Source organism: Lissotriton helveticus, chromosome 10 (genome assembly GCF_964261635.1).
Source record: "Lissotriton helveticus chromosome 10, aLisHel1.1, whole genome shotgun sequence".
Classification (NCBI taxonomy): domain Eukaryota; kingdom Metazoa; phylum Chordata; class Amphibia; order Caudata; family Salamandridae; genus Lissotriton; species Lissotriton helveticus.
Window position 1 is genome coordinate 225,600,023 of NC_136071.1, and position 26,710 is coordinate 225,626,732.

Genomic DNA, 26,710 nt, shown 5'->3' on the forward strand with positions numbered 1-26,710 from the left:
GAGACTGGGTAATGCATCTTGCAGCAGGAGGTTGAGTTGAGACTGGGTAGTGCATCTTGCAGCAGGAGGTTGAGTTGAGGCTGAGTTGTGCATCTTGCAGCAGGAGGCTGAGTTGAGACTGGGTAGTGCATCTTGCAGCAGGAGGTTGAGTTGATGCTGAGTTATGCATCTTGCAGCAGGAGATTACGTTGAGGCTGAGGTGTGCATCTTGAAGAAGGGGATTAACTTGAGACCGAGTTATGCAACTTTCAGCAGGAGATTAAGTTGAGGTTGAGGTGTGCATCTTGGAGCAGGAGGTTGAGTTGAGGCTAAATTGTGCATCTTGGAGCAGGAGGTTGAGTTGAGGCTGAGTTGTGCATCTTGGAGCAGGAGGTTGAGTTGAGGCTGAGTTGTGCATCTTTCAGCAGGAGATTGAGTTGAGACTGAGTTGTACACCTTGCAGCAGGAGATTGAGTTGAGACTGAGTTTTGCATCTTGCAGCAGGAGGTTGAGTTGAGGCTGAGCGGTGCACCTTGCAGCAGGAGATTGAGTTGAGACTGGGTAGTGCATTTTGCAGCAGGAGGTTGAGTTGAGAAAGGGTAGTGCATCTTGCAGCAGGAGGTTGAGTTGAGGCTACATTGTGCATCTTGCAGCAGGAGGTTAAATTAAAGCTGAGTTGTGCGTCTTGCAGTGGAAGATTAGGTTGAGGCTGAGGTGTGCATCTTGCATTAGGAGGTTAAATTGAGGCTGAATTGTGCATCGTGCAGCAGGAGGTTACGTTGAGGCTGAGTTGTGCATCTTACAGCAGGAGATTAAATTGAGGCTGTGTTGCGCATCGTGCAGCAGGAGGTTGAGTTGAGGCTGAGTTGTGCATCTTGCAGCAGGAGATTGAGTTGAGACTGAGTTGTGCAGCTTGCAGCAAGAGATTGAGTTGAGACTGAGTTGTGCATCTTGCAGCAGGAGGTTGAGCTGAGGCTGACCTGTGCACCTTGCAGCGGGAGATTGAGTTGAGACTGGATAGTGCATCTTGCAGCAGGAGGTTGAGTTGAGGCTGAGTTGTGCATCTTGCAGCAGGAGGTTGTGTTGAGGCTAAATTGTGCTTCTTGCAGCAGGAGGTTAAGTTGAAGCTGAGTTGTGCGTCATTCAGCAGGAGGTTAAATTGAGGCAGAGTTGTGAATCGTACAGCAGGAGGTTACGTTGAGGATGAGTTGTGCATCTTACAGCAGGAGATTAAATTGAGGCTGAGTTGCGCATCGTGCAGCAGGAGGTTAAGTTGAGGCTGCGATGTGCATCTTGCAGCAGGAGTTTGGGCTGAGACTAAGTTGTACATCTTGCAGCAGGAAATTCAATTGAGGCTAAATTGTGAATCATGCAGCAGGAGGTTAAATTGGGGGGGGGTGAGTTGTGCATCTTGCATTGGGAGATTAGGTTGAGGCTAAATTGTGCATCTTGCAGCAGGAGGTTAAATTGAGGCTGATTTGCGCATCATGCAGCCGGAGGTTAAGTTGAGGCTGAGTTGTGCATCTTGCAGCAGGAGATTGAGTTGAGGCTGAGTTGTGCACCTTGCAGCAAGAGATTGAGTTGAGACTGAGTTGTGCATCTTGCAGCAGGAGGTTGAGCTGAGGCTGACCTGTGCACCTTGCAGCGGGAGATTGAGTTGAGACTGGATAGTGCATCTTGCAGCAGGAGGTTGAGTTGAGGCTGAGTTGTGCATCTTGCAGCAGGAGGTTGAGTTGAGGCTAGATTGTGCTTCTTGCAGCAGGAGGTTAAGTTGAAGCTGAGTTGTGCGTCATTCAGCAGGAGATTAAATTGAGGCTGAGTTGTGCATCGTGCAGCAGGAGGTTACGTTGAGGCTGAGTTGTGCATCTTACAGCAGGAGATTAAATTGAGGCTGAGTTGCGCATCGTGCAGCGGGAGGTTAAGTTGAGGCTGAGCTGTGCATCTTGCAGAGGGAGATTAAGTTGAGGCTGCGATGTGCATGTGGCAGCAGGAGCTTGGGCTGAGACTAAGTTGTACATCTTGCAGCAGGAAATTCAATTGAGGCTAAATTGTGAATCATGCAGCAGGAGGTTAAATTGGGGGGGTGAGTTGTGCATCTTGCATTAGGAGATTAGGTTGAGGCTAAATTGTGCATCATGCAGCAGGAGGTTAAGTTGAGGCTGAGTTGTGCATCTTGCAGAAGGTGATTAAGTTGAAACTAAGTTGTGCGTTTTGCAGTGGGAGATTAGGTTGAGGCTGAGTTGTGCATCTTGCAGCAGGAGGTTAAATTGAGGCTGAGTTGTGCATCGTGTAGCAGGAGGTTACGTTGAGGCTGAGTTGTACATCTTACAGCAGGAGATTGAGTTGAGACTGAGTTGTGCACCTTGCAGCAAGAGATTGAGTTGAGACTGAGTTGTGCATCTTGCAGCAGGAGGTTGAGTTGAGGCTGAGCTGTGCACCTTGCAGCAGGAGATTGAGTTGAGACTGGGTAGTGCATCTTGCAGCAGGAGGTTGAGTTGAGGCTGAGTTGTGCATCTTGCAGCAGGAGGTTGAGTTGAGGCTAAATTGTGCTTCTTGCAGAAGGAGATTAAGTTGAGGCTGCGGTGTGCATCTTGCAGCAGGAGGTTAAGTTGAGGCTGAGTTTTGCATCTTGCCGCAGGAGCTTGGGCTAAGACTGAGTTGTACATCATGCAGCAGGAGATTAAATTGAGGCTGAGTTGTGCATCATGCAGCAGGAGGTTAAATTGAGGGGGGTGAGTTGTGCATCTTGCAGTGGGAGATTAGGTTGAGGCTGAGTTGTGCATCTTGCAGCAGGAGGTTACGTTGAGGCTGAGTTGTGCATCTTACAGCAGGAGATTAAATTTGAGGCTGAGTTGTGCATCGTGCAGCAGGAGGTTAAATTGAGGCTGAGTTGTGCGACTTGCAGTGGGAGATTAGGTTGAGGCTGAGTTGTGCATCTTGCAGCAGGAGGTTAAATTTAGGCTGAGTTTTGCATCGTGCAGCAGGAGGTTAAGTTGAGGCTGAGTTGTGCATCTTGCTGCAGGAGATTAAATTGAGGCTTAGTTGTGCATCGTGCAGCAGGAGGTTAAATTGAGGCTGAGTTGTGCATCTTGCAGAAGGAGATTAAGTTGAATCTGAGTTGTGCGTCTTGCAGTGGGAGATTAGGTTGAGGCTGAGTTGTGCATCTTGCAGCAGGAGGTTAAATTGAGGCTGAGTTGTGCATCGTGCAGCAGGAGATTACGTTGAGGCTGAGTTATGCATCTTACAGCAGGAGATTAAATTGAGGCTGAGTTGTGCATCGTGCAGCAGGAGGTTAAATTGAGGCTGAGTTATGCATCTTGCAGAAGGAGATTAAGCTGAAGCTGAGTTGTGCTTCTTGCAGTGGGAGATTAGGTTGAGGGTGAGTTGTGCATATTGCAGCAGGAGGTTAAATTGAGGCTGAGTTGTGCATCGTGCAGCAGGAGGTTATGTTGAGGCTGAGTTGTGCATCTTACAGCAGGAGATTAAATTGAGGCTGAGTTGCGCATCGTGCAGCATGAAGTTAAATTGAGGCTGAGTTGTGCATATTGCAGAAGGAGATTAAGTTGAGGGTGAGTTATGCATCTTGCAGCAGAAGGTTAAGTTGAGGCTGAGTTGTGCATCTTGCTGCAAGAGATTAAATGGAGGCTTAGTTGTGCATCTTGCAGCAGGAGATTAAATTGAGGCTGAATTGTGCCTCTTGCAGAAGGATGGTAAATTGAGGCTGAGTTGTGCATCTTGCAGCAGGAGGTTAAATTGAGGGTGAGCTTTGCATCTTGAAGCAGGAGGTTAAATTGATGGTGAGTTGTGCATCTTGCAGAAGGAGATTAAGTTGAGGCTGCGATGTGCATCTTGCAGCAGGAGCTTGGGCTGAGACTAAGTTGTACATCTTGCAGCAGGAGATTCAATTGAGGCTAAGTTGTAAATCATGCAGCAGGAGGTTAAATTGAGGGGGTGAGTTGTGCATCTTGCATTGGGAGATTAGGTTGAGGCTAAATTGTGCATCTTGCAGCAGGAGGTTAAATTGAGGCTGAGTTGTGCATCGTGCAGCAGGAGATTACGTTGAGGCTGAGTTGTGCATCTTACAGCAGGAGATTAAATTGAGGCTGAGTTGCGCATCATGCAGCAGGAGGTTAAGTTGAGGCTGAGTTGTGCATCTTGCAGAAGGTGATTAAGTTGAAACTGAGTTGTGCGTTTTGCAGTGGGAGATTAGGTTGAGGCTGAGTTGTGCATCTTGCAGCAGGAGGTTAAATTGAGGCCGAGTTGTGCATCGTGCAGCGGGAGGATACGTTGAGGCTGAGTTGTGCATCTTACAGCAGGAGATTAAATTGAGGCTGAGTTGCGCATCATGCAGCAGGAGGTTAAGTTGAGGCTGAGTTGTGCATCTTGCAGAAGGAGATTAAGTTGAAGCTGAGTTGTGCTTCTTGCAGTGAGAGATTAGGTTGAGGGTGAGTTGTGCATATTGCAGCAGGAGGTTAAATTGAGGCTGAGTTGTGCATCGTGCAGCGGGAGGATACGTTGAGGCTGAGTTGTGCATTTTACAGCAGGAGTTTAAATTGAGGCTGAGTTGTGCATCGTGCAGCAGGAGGTTAAATTGAGGCTGAGTTATGCATCTTGCAGAAGGAGATTAAGTTGAAGCTGAGTTGTGCGTCTTGCAGTGGGAGATTAGGTTGAGGCTGAGTTGTGCATCTTGCAGCAGGAGGTTAAATTGAGGCTGAGTTGTGCATCGTGCAGCAGGAGATTACGTTGAGGCTGAGTTATGCATCTTACAGCAGGAGATTAAATTGAGGCTGAGTTGTGCATCGTGCAGCAGGAGGTTAAATTGAGGCTGAGTTATGCATCTTGCAGAAGGAGATTAAGCTGAAGCTGAGTTGTGCTTCTTGCAGTGGGAGATTAGGTTGAGGGTGAGTTGTGCATATTGCAGCAGGAGGTTAAATTGAGGCTGAGTTGTGCATCGTGCAGCAGGAGGTTATGTTGAGGCTGAGTTGTGCATCTTACAGCAGGAGATTAAATTGAGGCTGAGTTGCGCATCGTGCAGCATGAAGTTAAATTGAGGCTGAGTTGTGCATATTGCAGAAGGAGATTAAGTTGAGGGTGAGTTATGCATCTTGCAGCAGAAGGTTAAGTTGAGGCTGAGTTGTGCATCTTGCTGCAAGAGATTAAATGGAGGCTTAGTTGTGCATCTTGCAGCAGGAGATTAAATTGAGGCTGAATTGTGCCTCTTGCAGAAGGAGGGTAAATTGAGGCTGAGTTGTGCATCTTGCAGCAGGAGATTACGTTGAGGGTGAGTTTTGCATCTTGAAGCAGGAGGTTAAATTGATGGTGAGTTGTGCATCTTGCAGAAGGAGATTAAGTTGAGGCTGCGATGTGCATCTTGCAGCAGGAGCTTGGGCTGAGACTAAGTTGTACATCTTGCAGCAGGAGATTCAATTGAGGCTAAGTTGTAAATCTTGCAGCAGGAGGTTAAATTGAGGGGGTGAGTTGTGCATCTTGCATTGGGAGATTAGGTTGAGGCTAAATTGTGCATCTTGCAGCAGGAGGTTAAATTGAGGCTGAGTTGTGCATCGTGCAGCAGGAGATTACGTTGAGGCTGAGTTGTGCATCTTACAGCAGGAGATTAAATTGAGGCTGAGTTGCGCATCATGCAGCAGGAGGTTAAGTTGAGGCTGAGTTGTGCATCTTGCAGAAGGTTATTAAGTTGAAACTGAGTTGTGCGGTTTGCAGTGGGAGATTAGGTTGAGGCTGAGTTGTGCATCTTGCAGCAGGAGGTTAAATTGAGGCTGAGTTGTGCATCATGCAGCAGGAGGATACGTTGAGGCTGAGTTGTGCATCTTACAGCAGGAGATTGAGTTGAGACTAAGTTGTGCACCTTGCAGCAAGAGATTGAGTTGAGACTGAGTTGTGCATCTTGCAGCAGGAGGTTGAGTTGAGGCTGAGCTGTGCACCTTGCAGCAGGAAATTGAGTTGAGACTGGGTAGTGCATCTTGCAGCAGGAGGTTGAGTTGAGGCTAAATTGTTCATCTTGCAGCAGGATGTTGAGTTGAGGCTAATTGTGCTTCTTGCAGCAGGAGGTTAAGTTGAAGCTGAGTTATGCGTCTTGCAGCAGGAGGTTAGATTGAGGCTGAGTTGTGCATCGTGCAGCAGGAGGTTACGTTGATGCTGAGTTGTGCATTTTACAGCAGGAGAATAAATTGAGGCTGAGTTGCGCATCGTGCAGCAGGAGGTTAAGTTGAGGCTGAGTTGTGCATCTTGCAGAAGGAGATTAAGTTGAGGCTGCGGTGTGCATCTTGCAGCAGGAGGTTAAATTGAGGCTGCGTTTTGCATCTTGCAGCAGGAGGTTAAATTGAGGGGGGTGAGTTGTGCATCTTGCAGTGGGAGATTAGGTTGAGGCTGAGTTGTGCATCTTGCAGCAGGAGGTTACGTTGAGGCTGAGTTGTGCATTTTACAGCAGGAGATTAAATTGAGGCTGAGTTGTGCATCGTGCAGCAGGAGGTTAAATTGAGGCTGAGTTGTGCATCTTGGAGCAGGGAGATTAAATTGAGGCTGGGTTGTGCATCTTGCAGCAGGAGGTTAAATTGAGGGTGAGTTGTGCATCTTGCAGCAGGAGGTTAAGTTGAGGCTAAGTTGTGCATTTTGCAGCAGGAGGTTAAGTTGAGGCTGAGTTGTGCATCTTGCAGCAGGAGATTAAATTGAGGCTGAGTTGTGCATCTTGCAGCAGGAGGTTAAGTTGAGGTTGAGTTGTGCATCTTGCTGCAAGAGCTGAGTTGTGCCTCTTGCAGCAGGAGGTTAAATTGAGGGTGAGCTGTACATCTTGCAGCATGATATTACGTTGCGGCAGAGTTGTGCTTCTTGCAGCAAGAGTTTGGGCTGAGGTTGAGTTGTGCATGTTATAGCAAGAGGTTGGGCAACGGTCGAGTTGTGTGTTTTGTAGTAGGAATTTCGAATTAACTTGAATTTTGTGTCTTGCAGCGGGGGCACAGGCTCACAAATATAGGTCTAATGTATGCACCTTGAAGCAGGTGGGTGGACTGAGGTTGAGTTGTTTGTCTTGCTGCAGTTGGCTAGGCTGATGTGTGTTTTACTGCAAGAGACAAAGGTTTACAGAGCTGGGAATAATGTCTACTCTTTCAGCAAGAGGTTGGGCTAAAGCTGAGTTGTGTAGATTTTTGTTTGGAGCACGGATTCACACAGTGAGGATTAATATGCGCACCCTGCAACAGGAGGTTGGGGTGGGGTTGAATTGTGTGTATCTTTCAGCAGGAGTTTCATTTGAGTTTCAGCTGTGCGTCTTTCAGCTGGAGATTTGGCAGAGGTTGAGTTGTGTGTCTTGCACCAGAAGCACAAACTCATAGAACTGGGATTGGTGTGTTCCAGTGGGGGTTGGGCTGAGTTTATGTTGTGTGTCTTGCAGGAGACTGGGCTGAAGTTGAGGTGTGTGCTTTGCTACTGAGGCACAGGCTCATACAAGGGGGTTTAATTTATGCACCATCTTGAAGCAGGAGGCTGGGCTGAGGTTGAATTGTGTATCTTGCAGCTGGAGGTCGGACTGAGGTTGGGTTGAGCATTTTGCTGCAGAAGGCTTGGTTGAAGCTGGACTCTGCGACTTGCTGCAGAGGCACAAGCTCACACAAGGGGAGTAATGTATGCATCTTCTTTTTTAGTTTTATATAGCGCAAACTCGACCCGAAGGTATCAGGGCGCTTTACATGAGCACCAGTTGTGTTACAGATGAACACATTCATTTTTAGGCATGGGGAGATTAAGTGATTTGCCCAGAATCACAGGATTTGACCCCCCCCCCCCCACCAGCCTTGAACCAGGTCCCACAGCTTCAAACTCGGCGGCTGTAGCCGTTAAGCCACATTCTCTTAAAGCAGGCGGTTGGGCTGAGGTTGGCTCGAGTGTCATACGACAGGGGCACCAACTCACAGAGCTGGGTCGGATGTGACTATCTTGCAGCCGGAGTTTGGGCTGAGGTTGAGTTGCGTGTCTTGCAGCAGGTGGCTGGTCTGGCGTGTGTCTTGCTGCGGGAGCATGGGTTAGTGGAGCTGGGGTTAATGTGTGAAACCTGCACCCAGAGGATGGGCTGAGGCAGGACTTTAAGTGGGATGAAAAAACTGGAGGGTCTCTCAAAGGGGCGTGGCCAGTGTATTTTAGGGCGTGGCTTAAAACACTTAAACTAAAAAATATGTACTTAACATAGTGTGCCGCCCGACTTGTATTTTGCTGTTTCTGTCATTGCACCTAGATATATGATACAACAAGTAACATCAGGGCTTTAAGTGGGGGGGTCTGTGGGGGTCTGTGCACCACCAGTTCTTTGGGAGGGGCCTCGAAAGGGGTCTCTAGGGGGCTCTATTTTCAGGCCTCAAAGGTCAACGGTAGGGTGACCAGACGTCCCAGTTTTTGTTTGGTGTTTCGGGTGAGCATGCGCGCGCACTGCTTCAGGCGTGACGTCATTGTAGCAGGAAGGGAAATCCTTTGAAGAGAGACAGTATCTCTCTGGATTTCCCTTCTCTTTGAACACGCAGCACCACATACGTCATCGTACCAGCCATTGGCACAACAACAGCTGGTTAGAACCGGCACGACCCTGCTTTTACGACCTCTAGCACGATTTCTCCAGCAACCACTTTGACCCTGCTCTGCCTTAAAGCAAGCTAGGAACGAGGGTCTACTACAGAATCCAGCAGCAGTGAAAAGGAAATTTACCTTTGTGACGCCTCAACGGTCCTCCATTTGAAACATTTGACGCAAAGCTGTATGTAAAGAGTCGGCTGGCAAAAGGTAGAAGGTCTGCTTTTTAAAGTGTTTGGTATTTTATGGCTTACACTTAATAAACATACCTTTTTGCCTATTTTATTATCCTTTGCTGGATGCGACCTCATGATTTTCTTAAGCACACAATGCTAGTTATCTTGATTTAGACCACGCCCCTACTCGGATAGGCCACACCCCTTTGATAAATTTGCCACGCCCCTTTTAGAGCACCCCCAGTTTTTTTTCCAACTTAAAGCCCTGAGTAACATCATACCTACAAGTCAGGACTATTGGCTTTATCTATGGTTGTTAGTTGCATTAGATAAATAAGCATCAACTATGGCTTGTATATAATATTGAAAAAGCTTCCACTTAGAGCCCTGGTGACACCACAACAGTGTTGCTGCTCCCGAGTTTCAAAAAGAGAAGGGAAATCCAGAGAGAAAATGACTCTCTTTTAAAGGATTTCCCTTCCCCTACAACGCTCACCTGGCATGACGTCATGCTGTAACTTATCCATTAGTGAGAAGTGAGCAGCGCACATCGATGTGCCTGCTGTCACTGCAGTCCGGGGAAAAAAACGGACTACAGTGACAGCAGGCACAAAACAGATCCCAAAAGAGACCCGATTTGAGGCCTCCTTTAAAATACTGCCGGTGCTCAGACCTGGCCCACTTAAAGCCCTGGGCTGAGGTTGAGTTGTGCATCTTGCTGCAAAGGTTAGGATGACGTTCCATCGTGTATCTAGCAGCAGGAAGCTGGGTTGAAGTTGAGTTGTGTGTCTCCCTACTGAGGCACAGGCTTACACAAGTGGTGTTAATGTATGTATCATCTTGAAGCAGGAGGTTGGGCTGAGATTGAATTGTGTATATTGCAGCCGGTTGAGTTGTGTGTCTTGCTGCAGGGGCATGGATTGAAGCTGAGTTATGTGTCCTTCTGCAGAGGTATAGGCTCACACAATGGAGATTAATGTATGCATCTCGAAGCAAGAGGTTGCAGCAGGAGGCTGGGCTGACAGTGTGTGTCTTGCTGCAGGGGCATGGCTTGACGTTGAGTTGTGTGTCTTGCTGCAGGGGCATGGGTTGAAGTTGAGTTATGTGTCCTTCTGCAGAGGTATAGGCTCACACAATGGGGATTCATGTATGCATCTTGAAGCAAGAGGTTGCAGCAGGAGGCTGGGCTGACAGTGTGTGTCTTGCTGCAGGGGAATGGCTTGACGTTGAGGTGTGTGTCTTGCTGCGGGGGTATGGTTTGAAGTTGAGTTGTGTGTCTTTCTGCAGAGGCACAGGCTCACACAATGGGGATTCATGTATGCATCTTGAAGCAAGAGGTTGCAGCAGGGGGCTGGGTTGACCGTGTGTGTCTTGCTGCAGGGGCATGGCTTGACGTTGAGTTGTGTATCTTGCTGCGGGGGCATGGTTTGAAGTTGAGTTGTGTGTCTTTCTGCAGAGGCACAGGCTCACACAATGGGGATTCATGTATGCATCTTGAAGCAAGAGGTTGCAGCAGGAGGCTGGGCTGACAGTGTGTGTCTTGCTGCAGGGGCATGGGTTGAAGTTGAGTTATGTGTCTTTCTGCAGAGGCACAGGCTCACACAATGGGGATTCATGTATGCATCTTGAAGCAAGAGGTTGCAGCAGGAGGCTGGGCTGACATTGTGTGTCTTGCTGCAGGGGCATGGGTTGAAGTTGAGTTATGTGTCCTTCTGCAGAGGTATAGGATCACACAATGGGGATTCATGTATGCATCTCGAAGCAAGAGGTTGCAGCAGGAGGCTGGGTTGACCATGTGTGTCTTGCTGCAGGGGCATGGCTTGACGTTGAGTTGTGTATCTTGCTGCGGGGGCATGGTTTGAAGTTGAGTTGTGTGTCTTTCTGCAGAGGCACAGGCTCACACAATGGGGATTCATGTATGCATCTCGAAGCAAGAGGTTGCAGCAGGAGGCTGGGTTGACCGTGTGTGTCTTGCTGCAGGGGCATGGCTTGACGTTGAGGTGTGTGTCTTGCTGCGGGGGTATGGTTTGAAGTTGAGTTGAGTGTCTTTCTGCAGAGGCACAGGCTCACACAATGGGGATTCATGTATGCATCTTGAAGCAAGAGGTTGCAGCAGGGGGCTGGGTTGACCGTGTGTGTCTTGCTGCAGGGGCATGGTTTGAAGTTGAGTTGTGTGTCTTTCTGCAGAGGCATTGGCTCACACAATGGGGATTCATGTATGCATCTTGAAGCAAGAGGTTGCAGCAGGAGGCTGGGCTGACAGTGTGTGTCTTGCTGCAGGGGCATGGGTTGAAGTTGAGTTATGTGTCTTTCTGCAGAGGCACAGGCTCACACAATGGGGATTCATGTATGCATCTTGAAGCAAGAGGTTGCAGCAGGAGGCTGGGCTGACATTGTGTGTCTTGCTGCAGGGGCATGGGTTGAAGTTGAGTTATGTGTCCTTCTGCAGAGGTATAGGATCACACAATGGGGATTCATGTATGCATCTCGAAGCAAGAGGTTGCAGCAGGAGGCTGGGTTGACCGTGTGTGTCTTGCTGCAGGGGCATGGCTTGACGTTGAGTTGTGTATCTTGCTGCGGGGGCATGGTTTGAAGTTGAGTTGTGTGTCTTTCTGCAGAGGCACAGGCTCACACAATGGGGATTCATGTATGCATCTCGAAGCAAGAGGTTGCAGCAGGAGGCTGGGTTGACCGTGTGTGTCTTGCTGCAGGGGCATGGCTTGACGTTGAGGTGTGTGTCTTGCTGCGGGGGTATGGTTTGAAGTTGAGTTGAGTGTCTTTCTGCAGAGGCACAGGCTCACACAATGGGGATTCATGTATGCATCTTGAAGCAAGAGGTTGCAGCAGGGGGCTGGGTTGACCGTGTGTGTCTTGCTGCAGGGGCATGGTTTGAAGTTGAGTTGTGTGTCTTTCTGCAGAGGCATTGGCTCACACAATGGGGATTCATGTATGCATCTTGAAGCAAGAGGTTGCAGCAGGAGGCTGGGTTGACATTGTGTGTCTTGCTGCAGGGGCATGGCTTGACGTTGAGTTGTGTATCTTGCTGCGGGGGCATGGGTTGAAGTTGAGTTGAGTGTCTTTCTGCAGAGGCACAAGCTCACACAATGGGGATTCATGTATGCATCTCGAAGCAAGAGGTTGCAGCAGGAGGCTGGGTTGACATTGTGTGTCTTGCTGCAGGGGCATGGGTTTATGAAGCTGAGACTGATGTGTGCCTCTTGCAGTCAGAGGCTGAGTTGTGCATCTTACAGAAGGAGGTTGGGCTGAGTTGGAGTGTGTGCCTTGCAGCAGGGCAGGACCTGCCTCTCGGATCAGACTTCTGTGTTTGCGCCGGGTCACAGGCACGGCCCTTTGCCTTGCTGGCTGCTTTGGGGCGGGGTTTGACGGGGCTCCAGTGGGCGTGGCTCTGCTGTGCGTGTAATGACTGAGATCGGGGAATTTCGCGTCCTGTCCGCAGACAGACGGGGTGATCCGCGCCTCGTGAGATGAGGAGGATCGCAGGTGTGGCTGGGAGGTGCCCACTCCTTTCTCTCGCTCGCCTCTCCCCGCCCTCTCCAGTCTGGCTGCTCCCTGCCCGCCTCAGTGCTGCCTGCCGGTCACAGGCGTCTGGAAGCAGCTGGCGGGCGCAGGGACCCGGGGCACACACAGGAGGGGGCTCCAGCGAGGACGGGGGGCTCCAGCGATAGATCCCCCCACCCAGTGCTCCACGTGGACCACCAATCCACAGAAGGGAACCGACACGTGTGCAGCACCTATTGAAACTGGACAACTGGTCTGTACTGGCAGCCGACGAGATCGGATCACCTGTGAGAGCAACTACGTCTGGGAATAAATCTGCTCCAAAAATAGGAAACTGGTCGATTTCCGGTAGGAATCGATCAACTGAAGGAGAGAACCTGTGGTCGCTGGAGTGCTGCTCATTCCAAGGGGTGCTCACGGAGGCTGAGTTACCTCCAAGATTTTGCCGCCAGCCAGAACTATCGACCCGCACAGCTTCAGGGAGCTAGTCATCCCCCGACGAGCGGAAGTGACCTGTCCTTGCCTGCATGGAGGTGCCCTGAGCTGAGGAGTCAGACGCGAGTCACTCAAAACTTCAGAGAACTAAAACTCTGCCGTGGGCTCAGATTCAACCCAACTCACGTCTTTGTCTGTAGAGCAGTGGCAGAAAAAGGCAGCGAGCGTCTCTTTGTTTTCTCTTTTCCATCTGTGAATTGGCACATCTTTTACCTAATCTGACCCTCTCAGGAGGTCTTTCTTCTTTGGAGTTTTGTCCACATGGAATATTCTTTCTCCGGGATAAGATATGACCGGAGTGTTGTCGAGTAGCTTTGGTAGTACCTGGAAACAGCTCTGGAATAATTAATAGAATCTGAGCTTAGTTTTTTGCCACAATAAATGCGCAGGAGTTGCAAACAAAAACAGACTTTGAAAAACAATGCACCAGAATTCCACTGGAAGAGGAAACTGGAGGTTCTAAAACATCAGGACACCACATTGCCTCTTGGAATTTCTTAGTATTTTGGCTATAACAAGTGAGGCGCAATGGCTCTCTCTCAGGTCCAGTGTCTGGATAACAACAATGTAAACTGGCGGTCCAGCGAGTCGAAGCCAGAGTTCTTTTATAGTGAGGAGCAAAGGCTAGCGCTGGAGGCCTTGGTGACGAAGGGAGTGGACTCCTTCTATGAAGTCCTCAAGAAGGAAAACATCAGGGACTTCCTCTCTGAGGTGGAGCTGAAGAAGATCCTGGAACGAGTCGAGCCCTTTGACCCCGGGTCGAGTGGGCCCAAGGTGGAGGAGGGTAGTAGGGGATCGGGGAGTGGTGGGGATGGCGAAGATGGCGAAGGACCGATGTCTCTGCAGTATTGGCCGCAGAGGTCAGATCACTCCATCCCGGATTTGGATATGGGGTGGCCGGAGACCGTGGCATACCGAGGTGTGACCAGAGCCACTGTGTATATGCAGCCACCAATGGATGGACAAGCGCATATCAAGGAGGTAGTCAGGAAGATGGTCACCAGTGCTCAGAAGGTGAGATGGTTTATCTTAACTAAAATTACACTGAGGTTTCTTCTAGCCACAGTGATGTGTATGCTGTTTGAGCAACAGGTATATAATGTAGTTATGTGACGCCACGCAAGAGATTAGTTGTGGTTGAACTACCCTTTGTCCGCCTCCTAATGGAGTGTTATCCTTGTACAGAGTTGTTCTACACCAGAGAGGCCCTTGGTCGCAGCCTGTCGCACACCCTGGGGACACGTGTTTATAATAAACAGTTGCGTTAGTGTACAAATGACTTATAAGTGCATCTAAAGACCTGTTTCTTCCCGTAGAACTACCTTTTTGTACAGTTGTTGCCCTACAATGTGGGGATCTCAAGTTGCAAAAGCCTCGTTGTTCAGAAACTTATTATCATGATTTGGTGATGTCCATCCTGTGTTAGAACACAGAAACACAGGCTGAGCCTTATCTGGCTCAATTCCCAATATGGATGCCTGGACCACTAATGGTCAAATGCTTGGCGCAATGGTAATAAAACCTCCTGCAACTCTCCCATTTATGTATTAAAATTTGAAAAGGGCTTGATTTCCTTTGGGTAATCTTTGTATTAAAGATTCAGGACCTAGCCAAGGGGATATATTTACTGATTGAAAAGCTAAAGTTTAGAGAAGTTGGCTGAAAGTGAGAAGGTGAGGAATGTTACAGTGATACTCCACAACATTCTGACAATCTCTTGGTAGCTGACATTCTCATCCTCTCAATCATAGGCCCGGTCTACTTACATGGGGCGTACTGAGTCACATACTTTAGGACAGTATGTCCCGCAATGCGTTGCCCAAGTTAATCTGCAATCCTGGGTACTATGCTGGTCACGGAGGCATTAAAGGCACTCCCCCAGGAGCAGAAAGAGTGAAGTTCGACCCCATGACTGACAAATTTTGTGTCTCTTTGCCTCATTTTCTTGGTTGGATTGAGCTAATAGTAATGAATGCCCCGGTGGACCAACTACTACTGTTGGAAAGCTCTGAAAGATGCTCTGAAATCTATCAATTGCCTTTGGTAGTGGTGTTCCAAACTCCATTCTGCAAAAGCAACACAATTGATGGACGGAATACAGAACAAATCACAACATTCAACCCCAGTCCAGAGATCTGGGTGGAATCCATCATTCATTTGCTCACCATGCCATCCCAGTTTAGACCTGGGCAAAGTATTTTGCAGCTATCAGTCTTCTTGTTAGCCAAGATATTAACATTGAGCAATAACATCTGTGCATCTACCTTACAGCTTGGCTAATCAGATTCTATTGTTTTTTTGCTTCCTTTATCATTTGTTCAATGGTTCAAAGCCCTACTTCGTCAGTATGTACCTCAGAAGTAATTACATAAATAATCTGTATAATTTATCTCAGTACATCATGAGTCAGTTGAAAGTGAATAGTTCTGGGTGACCCACAAAGCCAACTGGGCTTTGGATCTCATCCAGATATTAAAACATGGAGGTCAAGTCGGTTGAACCAGTTGACTTTGGGAGGGTGTCATGAATCATAATTTAGACATCAACCAATTGGAACTCCAGTACCAGATCTCGTACTGGTGAAGAAATGAGGGATGAGTCATGACACACTCCCAAAATAATTTGTTTCTACATACTCTACCCAAATGATTACTTAAGAAACATTTGAAATACGCGTTGGGGCCAATCGGATGGTACAGAGTGCTAAACCGAAATACTTTAATGTGGCTGTCAGAGGCATCAATTCAGCTTACATAAATGATCCTTATCAAAACCTGTAATCAAAAACCTGTAACATGTGAACTATGAGGTAGTCAAATAACCTATTTCAATGGTTAACCAACATATTTAACACCCAAGTTATTCAGTAACGCTCATCTATCACTCTAGTTTGTTCACCTGTCATTATGCGTGACCTTAATTTTCACAGGCACATTTCCGGATCTAAATCAAATAATTGAGTTGTGCCAGAAAGGACACCAGGTTTTAACTGTTTTGAAAAGAGCTGCCAACTTAACAATGTAAGCTCATCACCAGCGCCACATGGGTGCAACTGCAGGGTGTTGTGAGTAAACTCTCTTGAAGCAAGACCCTAATCTGGGTGTCATCCCTGAGAAGGCCTTTTTAGGAACCTATCCTGACGGCTGGGGCACCACACTTACCGTACTTGTTACAGTTTGTCTGAGATTAATGCTTAATGAGTGGATGGATCTTTGCTATTTGTCCCAAAAATAAAATGAGCAGGAAAAAAATTAAAAACCCAGTCTCGTTTCTGCCAACACTATGGGGTCAAGTGTCCTCCACTTTGGGGTGATGAAAAAGCACCTATTGTTATGTTAATGAACAAACCATAGATATCAATGGTTTATACATATCAGCTATGGATCACCAAGTTTCCATCAGGCAAAAAATCAGAGAAACCTGCGTGATGAATTCAATTGGCGGACTATCTCGCCATACTACAAGGATGCTTATAAAGTCATGTCGGAGTCATGGTATACATGTACATACATTCACACATATGTTCAAAGAGCGCATGAGGGATCATCAATGTCATCATCCGAAGTTTTAGCAAAAATATTTATATTGTTTATTGTAATCATATCCATATAAATATATCCAGACATATCACAACAATACATTCCAAAAATTCATAGATATAAAAGGGAATTACCAGAAGTTTAGGATTAACCATAGAAATACCCCTACGATGCTTCATCAATCACACTTTGGGTGGGATGGTGACAGCCACAACATCAATATTCCATTAGCCGCAAAGTACATGTTTTCTATACTTGGTACATGTGTTGGTCTGTCTAGGAGAGAGCTCGGACCAGTGGGTGGTGTCCATAACTGAAGCCTCAAAGGTGCTGTTAAGTATTGTGGAAGTTTGACGAGATTGAGATGGGCTAGGATTGGCCAAGAGCAGGCCGGGTCAACCAAGTTCTGATGGCAGGGTGCCTTCCACCTGTCTATAGCTTTAGAAACCCATGTAGGGTGACACCAACTGGTGCATAGGGCAGAAATCTGAGTAGGGATTTGACCATGAGCTCGTCCATGTTTGGGAGCACTTAGGTTGTATAAAGAGGGTTCATGGTGATGATCCAGGCAAATATATCTAAAAAATTAGGGCAAAACTGAAGACTACGTCCGTCATTTAGAGGGTTGTGCTAAATTTGGAGATAATACTGTGAAACTGTGGCAATACTACTGCTCACCTTTACCACCCGAATGACAGATTTGCACAATATGTAAAAATGTATCTGAAGTAATGTTCCCACACGTTTTTACGCACATTTATACATTTGATTCCCACCAGCCTTTTAGTGGCAGAACCATTCACAATGTTTCTGCAAACTACACTATGAATGTACTTAGGTACTAGTACCACACATTTTTGCTGCTACTTCAATAGTCAAAATGTGCATGTATTTGGGCTCCCAGGGTGCTACACCAGGTGGATCAATAAGCAGTCTGGGTCGGCCTCAGACATCATTTGTTTTCAATTAATTCAATTCTTTTTACAATCTATATTTATACCTTCTTTGTACTCATTGTGTGGGCTCAATAAAAGGCATCTCTGTTTACAATATACATGATTCTTTCTTGAGCTGCGACTTGTGCCAGACCACCTTTTGGGAGACTTGAAATACATGTGAAATGTGAAAAATGTTCTCTGCCGAGGGGTGAATACATGGCGTGTGTGCGTCACGGCCACGCGACTTCCAAACCGTTAATGCTCTCACAGTGTTCGGAACTAGAATGAGCTCCTTGTGCAACAACAGCATTTTTTGTGAGGTATTTTGCGAGTTCAGGCGGCACGCCGTTAAACTCTCCTTTGGCTGACGTGCAGTCCAGACTGCGGAGGCGGGACCGGAAGCGGAAGTGCTGGCAGAGACCAACAGGCATCCGCGAGACCCATCCAGCTGTGAACTTAAACTGCCAGCCTGGCATGGTTGAACTGATCATGTGGGACGCAGGGAAAACCCTAGAAGTCGTGTTAGGTAACCGGATTATTCCATTCACCAGGGGCACGGATTTCTGGCCCAGAAGGTTCATATTAAAACTCTATACATTCTGGAAATTGTAGTACTAGTTCACCTCAAGTGAATAAATTGCTCTAGATTTCCAGATTATATTCGTATATGGTGTCCCTCGTGATAGGCCACCTGTAAACCATGGGGCTAGTTTTAGGGCCGATTGGCCTGAAAACAGCTTCGAGCGGCACTCTATATTCTTAGATGCTCATAGATAAATTGCTACTGCTGAGAAATATGATTCTGGTTAATAAGCCAGACACTTAAATCATGGGAATATATAATTCACTTTTAAAAAATGGATTTAAAACTTCTCGCTTTTAGTCCATATTTTTGGGGAAATGTGCTGTGAAAATAGATCTTAAGCAACTGGGTAGCTGCACGTTTTACAGGAATGTGTTAATAACTTGCAAGAGGCATGGGTTCAAATCCCGCAACAGCGATTTAGTCTCGAGAAAAACGGGGTCACTGTTGGGTGATGTAAACAGTCCTTAGATGCAGCGCTGCAAAGCCACAGGCCTGACCGCAGCAAGCGCTATAGAAGACAAGCGATTATTGTATCCCAAGATCACAATGAAGACTTCACATAAGTGTGGGTTGTCACTGCGGTTCACTGGAGCGAGGAAGCCGGGAGCAGCCAAGGATGGCGAAATCATAAATACTGACACAGCTGTTGTCCTGGGTTGGCCTCTAGTTTCCTCAGGGAAACCTTGTCGAGCATCCGTGAAAGACCCATTCAGCCATAAGCACTGGATGCTAATTAGCAGTAACCAGGAGCAACAGTTGTTAATGCTGCCTAGACGATTACTAACTGTTGCCTAGACGATTCTTAAAAGTTTTTTTAAGCAAATGTAGGCAGAACTGAGGTGTCGGGTCTGGTGGCTCAGTGGACTATTGTGTCCAGTTCAGGGGCCTGTGTTCGATCTCATGGTCACAGGTTCAAATCCCGGTGGGACCACTCAGCCTTTCATCCATCTGAGGTCGATAAAATGAGTACCATTGAGTTGGGTAACAATAAACAGCTGTTATTCAGCGCCTGTTTGAAGTCCAGGATGAGGCGACTGAGGCCTGCTAACCTTGAAAATACTTTCACCTTGAGAGAGGGAGTGTGGACTGGAGGGGTTGGGGATTTGAGTCCAGTTCTGCCCCTCCAGCCACAGAGGGGCACTGAGGAGGAGCAGGCCATGAAGACTGTGCCAGGCACAGCAAGATCTCTACAGTCACCCAGACCCTTCCCCAAAACTTCAAATGAAAGCGGGGAGTTTGCAAACCTCCTGACAGACATCAGTACTGCAGGAGCTGGAAACCCAATATGTGCAGGGACTTCCAACTACCATGAGCTACACTGCAGTTCACAGGAACACTGTATGAAGAGATCTGGCATTGTGTGACACACGTATGCAAACAGGAGATATCCCACAGCAACCAACAAACATTAGTGGGGGGCACTGGTGGTCAGGTAGGGTGACCAGATGGACACTTCTTCCCCATTCCTGTGCTTTGCTTTGACATTGCATTATTAGAACGTGTGTTTCTCCAACTGGCTCAATTAAAATGAACCAAGACCACAACTCCCAGAATGCATCATTATGCAAAAGCAAAGTCTAGGAACCGAAAAGTGGTATCCCTAATGACATGTATCCATCTAGTCACCCTTATTACATCACTAGATTATACTTATCCTATGTGAGAAAACATGAATGGCCTTTTCCTTAGTGGTAATGAAGAGTGCACCATCAGCACGCCCCTCTGTAATGTTAGGGCAGTGGGGTAGTGGGGGGAAGGTGTTGACACTCGTAGTTATTTATGAGCCTTTCCTCTCCTGTCTGCAGCTCTGCAGACAGAAGTTCTTAAAAATACAGGACACTGATAACGGAGGCCAAGCAAGGAAAGTTAATTATAACAAAGAAATGAAGGAGAAAAGAGAGGGAAAGAAAGAGAGAGAGAGGGGGCTGGAAGGAAGAGGGAGATGAAAGGGCATATGACAATAAACGAGAAACTGTGACGGGAAGGAAGGGTAACAAGTATGAAAGGATGGATTAAAGGGGGAATGGACTGATGGATGTAAGAATAAAACAATATTTGCACGAGGGAGAGGAAGAAAGTGGCTGGAATTATAAAAGTCTGGATGAATAGTCGCCTGGCTGGAGGCGTGGAAGGATGGATTGCTGGATTGCTAAAAGGAGGGTGAATTGATGGATGAAGGGTGTATGGATGGGTAAAAGGATCTATGAATGTTTGGAAGTGTGAGCGGAATGATGGGTGGAAAACTTAGGGTGGATGGATGGAATGTGAAAGGATGAATGAAAGTATGAAAAGATGGATGTATACATGGAAGGCTTAAAGATGAAGGGGTTAATAGGGGACCTCATCTAGAGTCGGTAGGGCTTACTCGCTTCGCTCACCCAAGGACAATCGAGGTATGGTTCAAAGTGGAGGGTATTTTAAATTGCTGGCTACCCCCTTGTGTAAAGGATCCGATTCTCCCTAAATTGCGTCAGTTAATTAGACCGGGGTCTGATGCAAACAAGATAGAGACGCTGGAACGGAAACTTCTGAAGGCAGCTGTGGTGTTGCCCGATAAAAATCTCTCTCACCACAAGAATATCTGTCTGTGCGCGCCACCTCCGCGTTGGCTCTGGGCAGGTGCGCACTTCCTGTTGACGGCGGTTTTCACCTCAGGATTGCCGTTGCCTTCACACCATTCCCAGGACTTCAGGGCAGGGCACGCAGGGGGCGGAGCTATGGCCGGGTGGTTGAGGCTTTCATGCCTTAATCCTCAATTTACAGGGCGGAATAAGCATTAAACAAGCGATCATGCGTCATGACCTCGTGCTCTCCCTTCCCTTTATGCGCCATACCTTCCTCCCGCCCTAATAAATAGCGCATCCTCTTCTCGCAGCAGCACCTTGAAGCAGCCCAGGGGCACATGAGTGCACAAGTTATACAAGCCCTAATGTGACATGACATTGGCTAAACAGTGCGACAAATGTTCATTTGAAATGTAAAATGAAAACACCAAATCCAAAATGGCATCATTTTAGAAAACTTTTGGAGTTGTGTAGATCTAGAAGATGAGGCCTAAATTATTATTAAAGAAGAGATACAATTGTGATGTTAAAAAAAAATACTGTCGATTTTAAGTGCCATTGCCAAGTGTCCCTTTCCAAATCTCAGAATGGCAACAAATGGCTGGTCTTTTTTCTCCGAGAAAGGTTGGCAACCCTATATACAGGGCAAATAATGTTTTTAAAAGTGAATTTAAACCCAAAAGATCCCCAACAACACCTCTCTCATCTACGTGACTGTGGCCGGTATTTTATTTATTTATTTTTTAAAAGCCTGAATTCCTGCCTCTGTCAGATGCACAGTCAAAGATTCAGGTTTGCCAATGAACATTGAAGTGGCCCCAGAGAACACACAGACAGGGCTAAACAGGCCCAAACCTCTGTTTTGAACCCTGGAACTGAAATTGCTCCAGGGAGTTCTAATACATTACACAGGGTGAGGGTAATTCTAGGATATGTTGTACCCTAGACAAATGTACACCTTAAAGCCACCCCTTCGTTGGCAGTGGGACCATGACGTGTGCTTCCAGAGACAGCCTGTCACTCCTTTCTGGCGCCTCATTATAGGGTTGCCTAGTGTAGGCAGATCATTGCATTGCCCCTGACAATGCATTATGCAGGAAGCAGCAGCCAAATCTGATTGTAGAGCGACAAAGAGAGCAGAATGCATGCACAACATTGTGAGTGGAGCAAAGGGCTCGATTGCTTGTTACTGTAATCTGTTGGGCTTTGTTTGAGCGTCGCTAGGACTCTCGTTTACTGACTGCACTGCGTGGGAACAACAATACGTGTGTATGCTTGTGTACTCTTGGCATAAGGACATTTCGGAAAGACCCTTGAGGCTCTGTCTCATGGGCCTCTGAAGGACAGATAATCACCCACCCACATCAGACACCCCTAAAGGCACCTAACCACACTAGCCCTCGCCTCTACTGGTTGCAAGTTTCTTTTGTACTTCGAGCATCTGGTGGTCTCTGCCTGGTAGATTTGTAAAATAACTCCTGGCAAGTAAGTTCTGGCAGGGAAACGTGTAACACTAGAACCTCTGCTCCGTAAACAAACGTAGGCACAGTGGGAAGGACGGAAAAAACTGCAGATTAATTCTCTTTAAAAAATAAAATATTTTGAAATACATTTCATCTTTTCGTAGCAGATAGAATTTACAAAAGAAAAAGAAGAAAAGTACATGGGGTAGATAGAATACATGATTCCCCCAGTAAGAATGAATCCGATAAAATTGTATGTTGCCTAATTTCCTTCGTAATACATGCTAAGAGTAAGGATAATCTAAGATGTGAAAAATATTAGAGACAAATTCATTTCATTAACACAGGGTTGCTATATCAATCGAGTAAAAAAACCCTTACAAAAACAAGACCAAACCTTCCAAAACCTCATCCGTAGTTAATTAAGGGGCCCCTAAAACTCCACAATGGGCCTAGATGAATCAAACCCCAATTGGGTAAAGACCATTCATCACTTACTATAGCCCCCTGGTGTCCCTATCCCAAATTCTCTGAAATTTCAATGCTGCCCCACTTCACAGCGTATAGAGTTCTTCGCTTGCTTTAATCTGACAGCCTAACCTTCAGCTTAATTCTCATTCATTTAAATATATTTTACATCATATGTATTATGTAAATTCTGATGCAAAAGGCAAGAATGTTGAATGTCATTCTCAAAGTCTCAGCCCCAAAAGTCACAGTGGAGGACAAGCATACCATTTGGTTGAGCCATACAATATGTAATGCTACCAGTTTCTTTTTAGAACACAACTTGCTTCTTACCCAATGTATTTTTGTAAATTTGAGCTGTGTCCGTGATCCCGTTGTCCAATTTTTAAAACAAAATCATTGGAGATAGTGGAGGAAGTTTCTAATGCCCTCATGACATCCCTGTGGGTCGGACTCACTCACTCAAAAGGGACAATACAGGGCAGGTATTAAAGTGGTCGTCCAGTGAATAATGTCACAATAGATCTCAAAATCCAATCAGATATAAGCAAACAAAGGAACATTTCGAAATGCGCATTGTTAATTGTTAGAGATGTGGCACAGTGAAAATAGAATTACATTTTTCCTCTAGCTGTACTGGATGCCCCCTTTAGAGAATTTAGACCCAACTTGTAGGTCTTTTGGTGTCCGTGCAATGACAGTGCTGAGGCCTGAACATCAGGATGACCTCTGAAAATGAGCGTGCTTCTCTACTTTACTCCCCCTCGAGGTTAACTCCAATAGAACTCTGAATCTGGTTATCTCTAAAAGATAGAGAAGGAATTTACAGCCCACCGGTTCTTCCGTTGTTCCGTATGTACACTGTGGGTGGATTCCCAGATGCCAGATGGACTTTGCTCAGGAGCCTCCTGGCAGAGTGAGGCTGATTGAAAGGTAGATAGATACTGCCAAAAAAGAACATTTAATATCTAACCATAAGTGAGTTTTCCGCCCCAAAAAGTATAACTGATGCTGCACAAAATTATATTCCGGCAGCGAGATGTTATCATTAGGGCAGCAGGTTCAGTGCCACCGTTGCCTGGTTATCTGTTCTACAAAGTCTGGCTGTTTCCTGGCACCCATATTGAGGCCAGAATGCATTCTCTTTGTTTGCATTAGGGCAAATGGCAACCTTGATAAACCACTGGAGAGAAATGTAGTTGTTGGCATTTGATTACTGTTCTGGGAGATTTAAAGGCACTTCAGATTTGCTCTACAGTTTGGGTAATCTTGTGTTACGCAGAGTAGTCAACTGGATACATGTCAAGTCTGACAGCATAAGCAAATTCTGGCTTTTTAGCTACCTACACTTTGCATGCTGGGACTTTTGAGCTCATCCATACAATGTTAGAAGTGAAACTACAAATCCCAGAATGCAGTGCATCCTTCACTGAAAAAACAGGCCCCACTAAAAGATTTAGATATGATACAAGGCCACTTGACAACTGTGGTTGTTCTAGTAACAAAGAAGATTGCCTCCAGTAGTTTGTTGTGCCAAGTGTGGTTAAAATGCAAAACGTTCAATTGACTCCTAGCTTCCTAAAGAAAAGTCAACCAAGCTGTAAATGACACGGTCAGCAGTAATAGAGTCTGAATTGGCGTATTGTCATCCAGGCAGCCTCACATAGATGGTGTTTTATGTAGTGCCAAGATCTCAAATTGGTCACATTCTGTGTGTTTCGGGGCACTATAGCATTCAGAAATACAAAACTGTAGCAGAATTCACAAACCGCAGGCAGCCGAGAAAAAGAGAGCACGCCCCTGCTTACCATTGAGGGACTGTGTCAAAATATATCTTCTGCACTCCCAGACTGTAAACCGACTAAGGGGTGGGGACCACCCGCCTCATTAGGCTCTCTGGTGTTACAGTTTCATGCATGAGTCCCTGTACCTGAGCAGCTCCTCCAGTCCACGTGTTTTCTTTGAATTCTGGTACTTCTAGTTGTAAATTTACAGGATCATAACAGATCTCCAGTACCCGCTGCAAACAAAACAAGCATCTGCAATGCAATAGGTCTCGCATTTACGCGAGTTTGAGCTACTGGCATTGTAACTGACAATGCCTTTTATTTATGTTTTCTTCTGTCTCCCATGGCCCCTGAAGAGCTCCCAGGTTTGCTACGAGTTAAATAAACAAGCAGGTGGTCTCAGCTGTGCACAAGAGACCCTCCTGCCCTCCTGCAGTAGGAGAAATTCATTAAAGAGAATAGTGCTTACAGACTAAAGAAGCCGTACCCTGTAACAACTGAAGTAAAAGGGACAGTCCTCATGGGAAGTTACAAATGAAGACAAGGCGGTACTAAGGAGGGACAAACGAGCCTAATAACGAATCAGAAGCCAGCAGTTACGAAGGACAATGACACAAGCCAATGACAAATATGGGCGGAGAGCGGGCGGGATTTCAAGTACATTCTTCAATACAGCATGCCTCGCAAAGCAGTGCATGCGCTGCCCAGGCTCGACCTAAAAACACCCAATGGGTTGGAGGACGGGCTGGACTCTCAGAAGTGGTGGGCCTAGTCATTCCCAGCATATCGAACCTGTGCCAGGGTTTGAGGAAATGTAATATTTCCTGCGTTTCTATTTAGAATTACATGAAAATATAATGATATTTTTGCCAATATTTTTGGGAAATTGCGTTGTAAAATGAATCATTTAACCTCATTTAAAAAATATATTTTTGCAAGGTGAGTCCATTAAAGCTGCTCTGTAGAGTGCAAGGATGTCTCCGTAGACTTTCTTGTCCCAATCAATATGTGAGAGGCATTAAAACATTTTCCCTGGCTGCTCTTAGCTCGCTGTGTGTGTAGTTGAATTCTTTTCATATCAGTCTTGGTGTAGCTTTCAAAACTTATTTCTGTGTTAAATTCAGGTGAAAATTGTTACTTGCGTGACGATATATGTTGCAAATAGCCTTATTTAGCACCAACTAAATTGTTCTGCGTGAGATGCATGTTGCCTAAAACAGTTAGTGTTCTTCTCCTGCGTAATACTTTTGCGCATATAAAAGCAGAAGCAAATTCAGAGAAAAACTCTGTATAGATTTAGTTTGATTCGCGTGAAAATTATCTCGTGAGAAGGAGAAAAACGTGACATGAGGGAGGGAAAGTCGACAAACTTTGCAAGCTTTGAAAAAAGAAAAGTGGTGAACTTCACAAAATTGTGTTGTGGGGGGGACTTTGCACCCGCCTTATTTTAACTTCGAGTCCAATGACTGTGAGTATGTTCTGGAAGGTGATGTGTTGGGTCTTTGGCCCCTGAATGGCGGTGTTCTTCTTTGCTCACGTGGCGAAGCTGACAATGGATTGTGGCGAAGGAAGTTAAGATGCGTTGGACTGATGGGACAGTTGCCTAGGGTGGTTGAGCAGGAAGTAGCATACTCCTGGCGCTCTATGTTTGTACGTGCACACTTGTGGTTAGTCCACGTGCTTCGCAGTAGCCATTTTTTGTGTTACCAGGTGACTCCATGTCATCAGGAATGCAGTGCTCCAGGCGTGGCCTTTTCTTTTACCGATCATTGTTTTCAGGTCAGTTATTTGAATTGAATTGGATCAGCTGCAGGGCACCAGAACTACAAACCCCTACTATTACCCAATTTATGGCACTCAATTTAACCGCCTATGGGTGGGAGTGAAGGCAGATTCAGCCATGGCAGGATTGAACTCTTGAACTGGCTCGTGTAGTGAACTTTCAAATCATTGAGTTATCCTCTAGCTTTCTCAAGTCTTCAACATTGAGTCCTTTGGACCGACGTGCTGTAGTTACATAAACAGTTTGTCCAAAACTGAAACTGCTCAGGTCACACCCAAACCGGTGGTATATCTGGACTTTTCCCTTGTATGTGATCTTCAGCCTTACCCGGCTGACTCCAGCTCTCATTGGCCTTTTTAGTTTTTTGGCTTTCAAAGGTGTTTCTTTGTGGCCTACCACTGTTAAATTTTAACACTTGGCGTCCGGATTCCACATACTAATAAAAAAAAAAAAACGCCTTTGAATTACTGTTAAATGACATGTTTAAATTCTCAATAGATGTTCATCGGATTTACGTTGCGACTCTTTCCCTTCTAAAGTTAGTCTTAAAAAAACACCATCCTAGATAGCAGCGCTTTAAACATGCATCCCTTCCCGGCATTCACAGCGTAACTTCCTGTTATGCCTTTGATCTGCCCACATCAACTGACCCTCACCGCACCAGCGGGACAAGGGTTGAGAACAGGCACTGAGCGGAAGCAGACTAAAAGGACAGCTGAAAAACTATAAAACAAAAAATATGATGAGAGTAAATACAATTGGATTTGAGGGATTTCATCGGCCGGTGTATAATGTCGAGTATATTGGTTAACTGCTATAACATAATCTAATGTTATTAT

General features: G+C 46.3%; 2 protein-coding genes across 2 annotated transcripts in view; one reads left to right on the top strand and one right to left on the bottom strand.

Annotated features, from left to right (window-relative positions):
* Positions 1-26,710, bottom strand: part of SLC5A10 (solute carrier family 5 member 10) — a 733,155-nt gene that overhangs the window by 313,129 nt on the left and 393,316 nt on the right.
* FAM83G (family with sequence similarity 83 member G) overlaps positions 12,169-26,710 on the top strand; it is a 148,120-nt gene continuing 133,578 nt past the window's right edge. Inside the window, exon 1 of the mRNA XM_078665173.1 lies at positions 12,169-13,757. Coding sequence (XP_078521299.1) covers positions 13,272-13,757 — 486 coding nt within the window. The 5' untranslated portion in view covers positions 12,169-13,271. The remainder of the gene's footprint in view (positions 13,758-26,710) is intronic.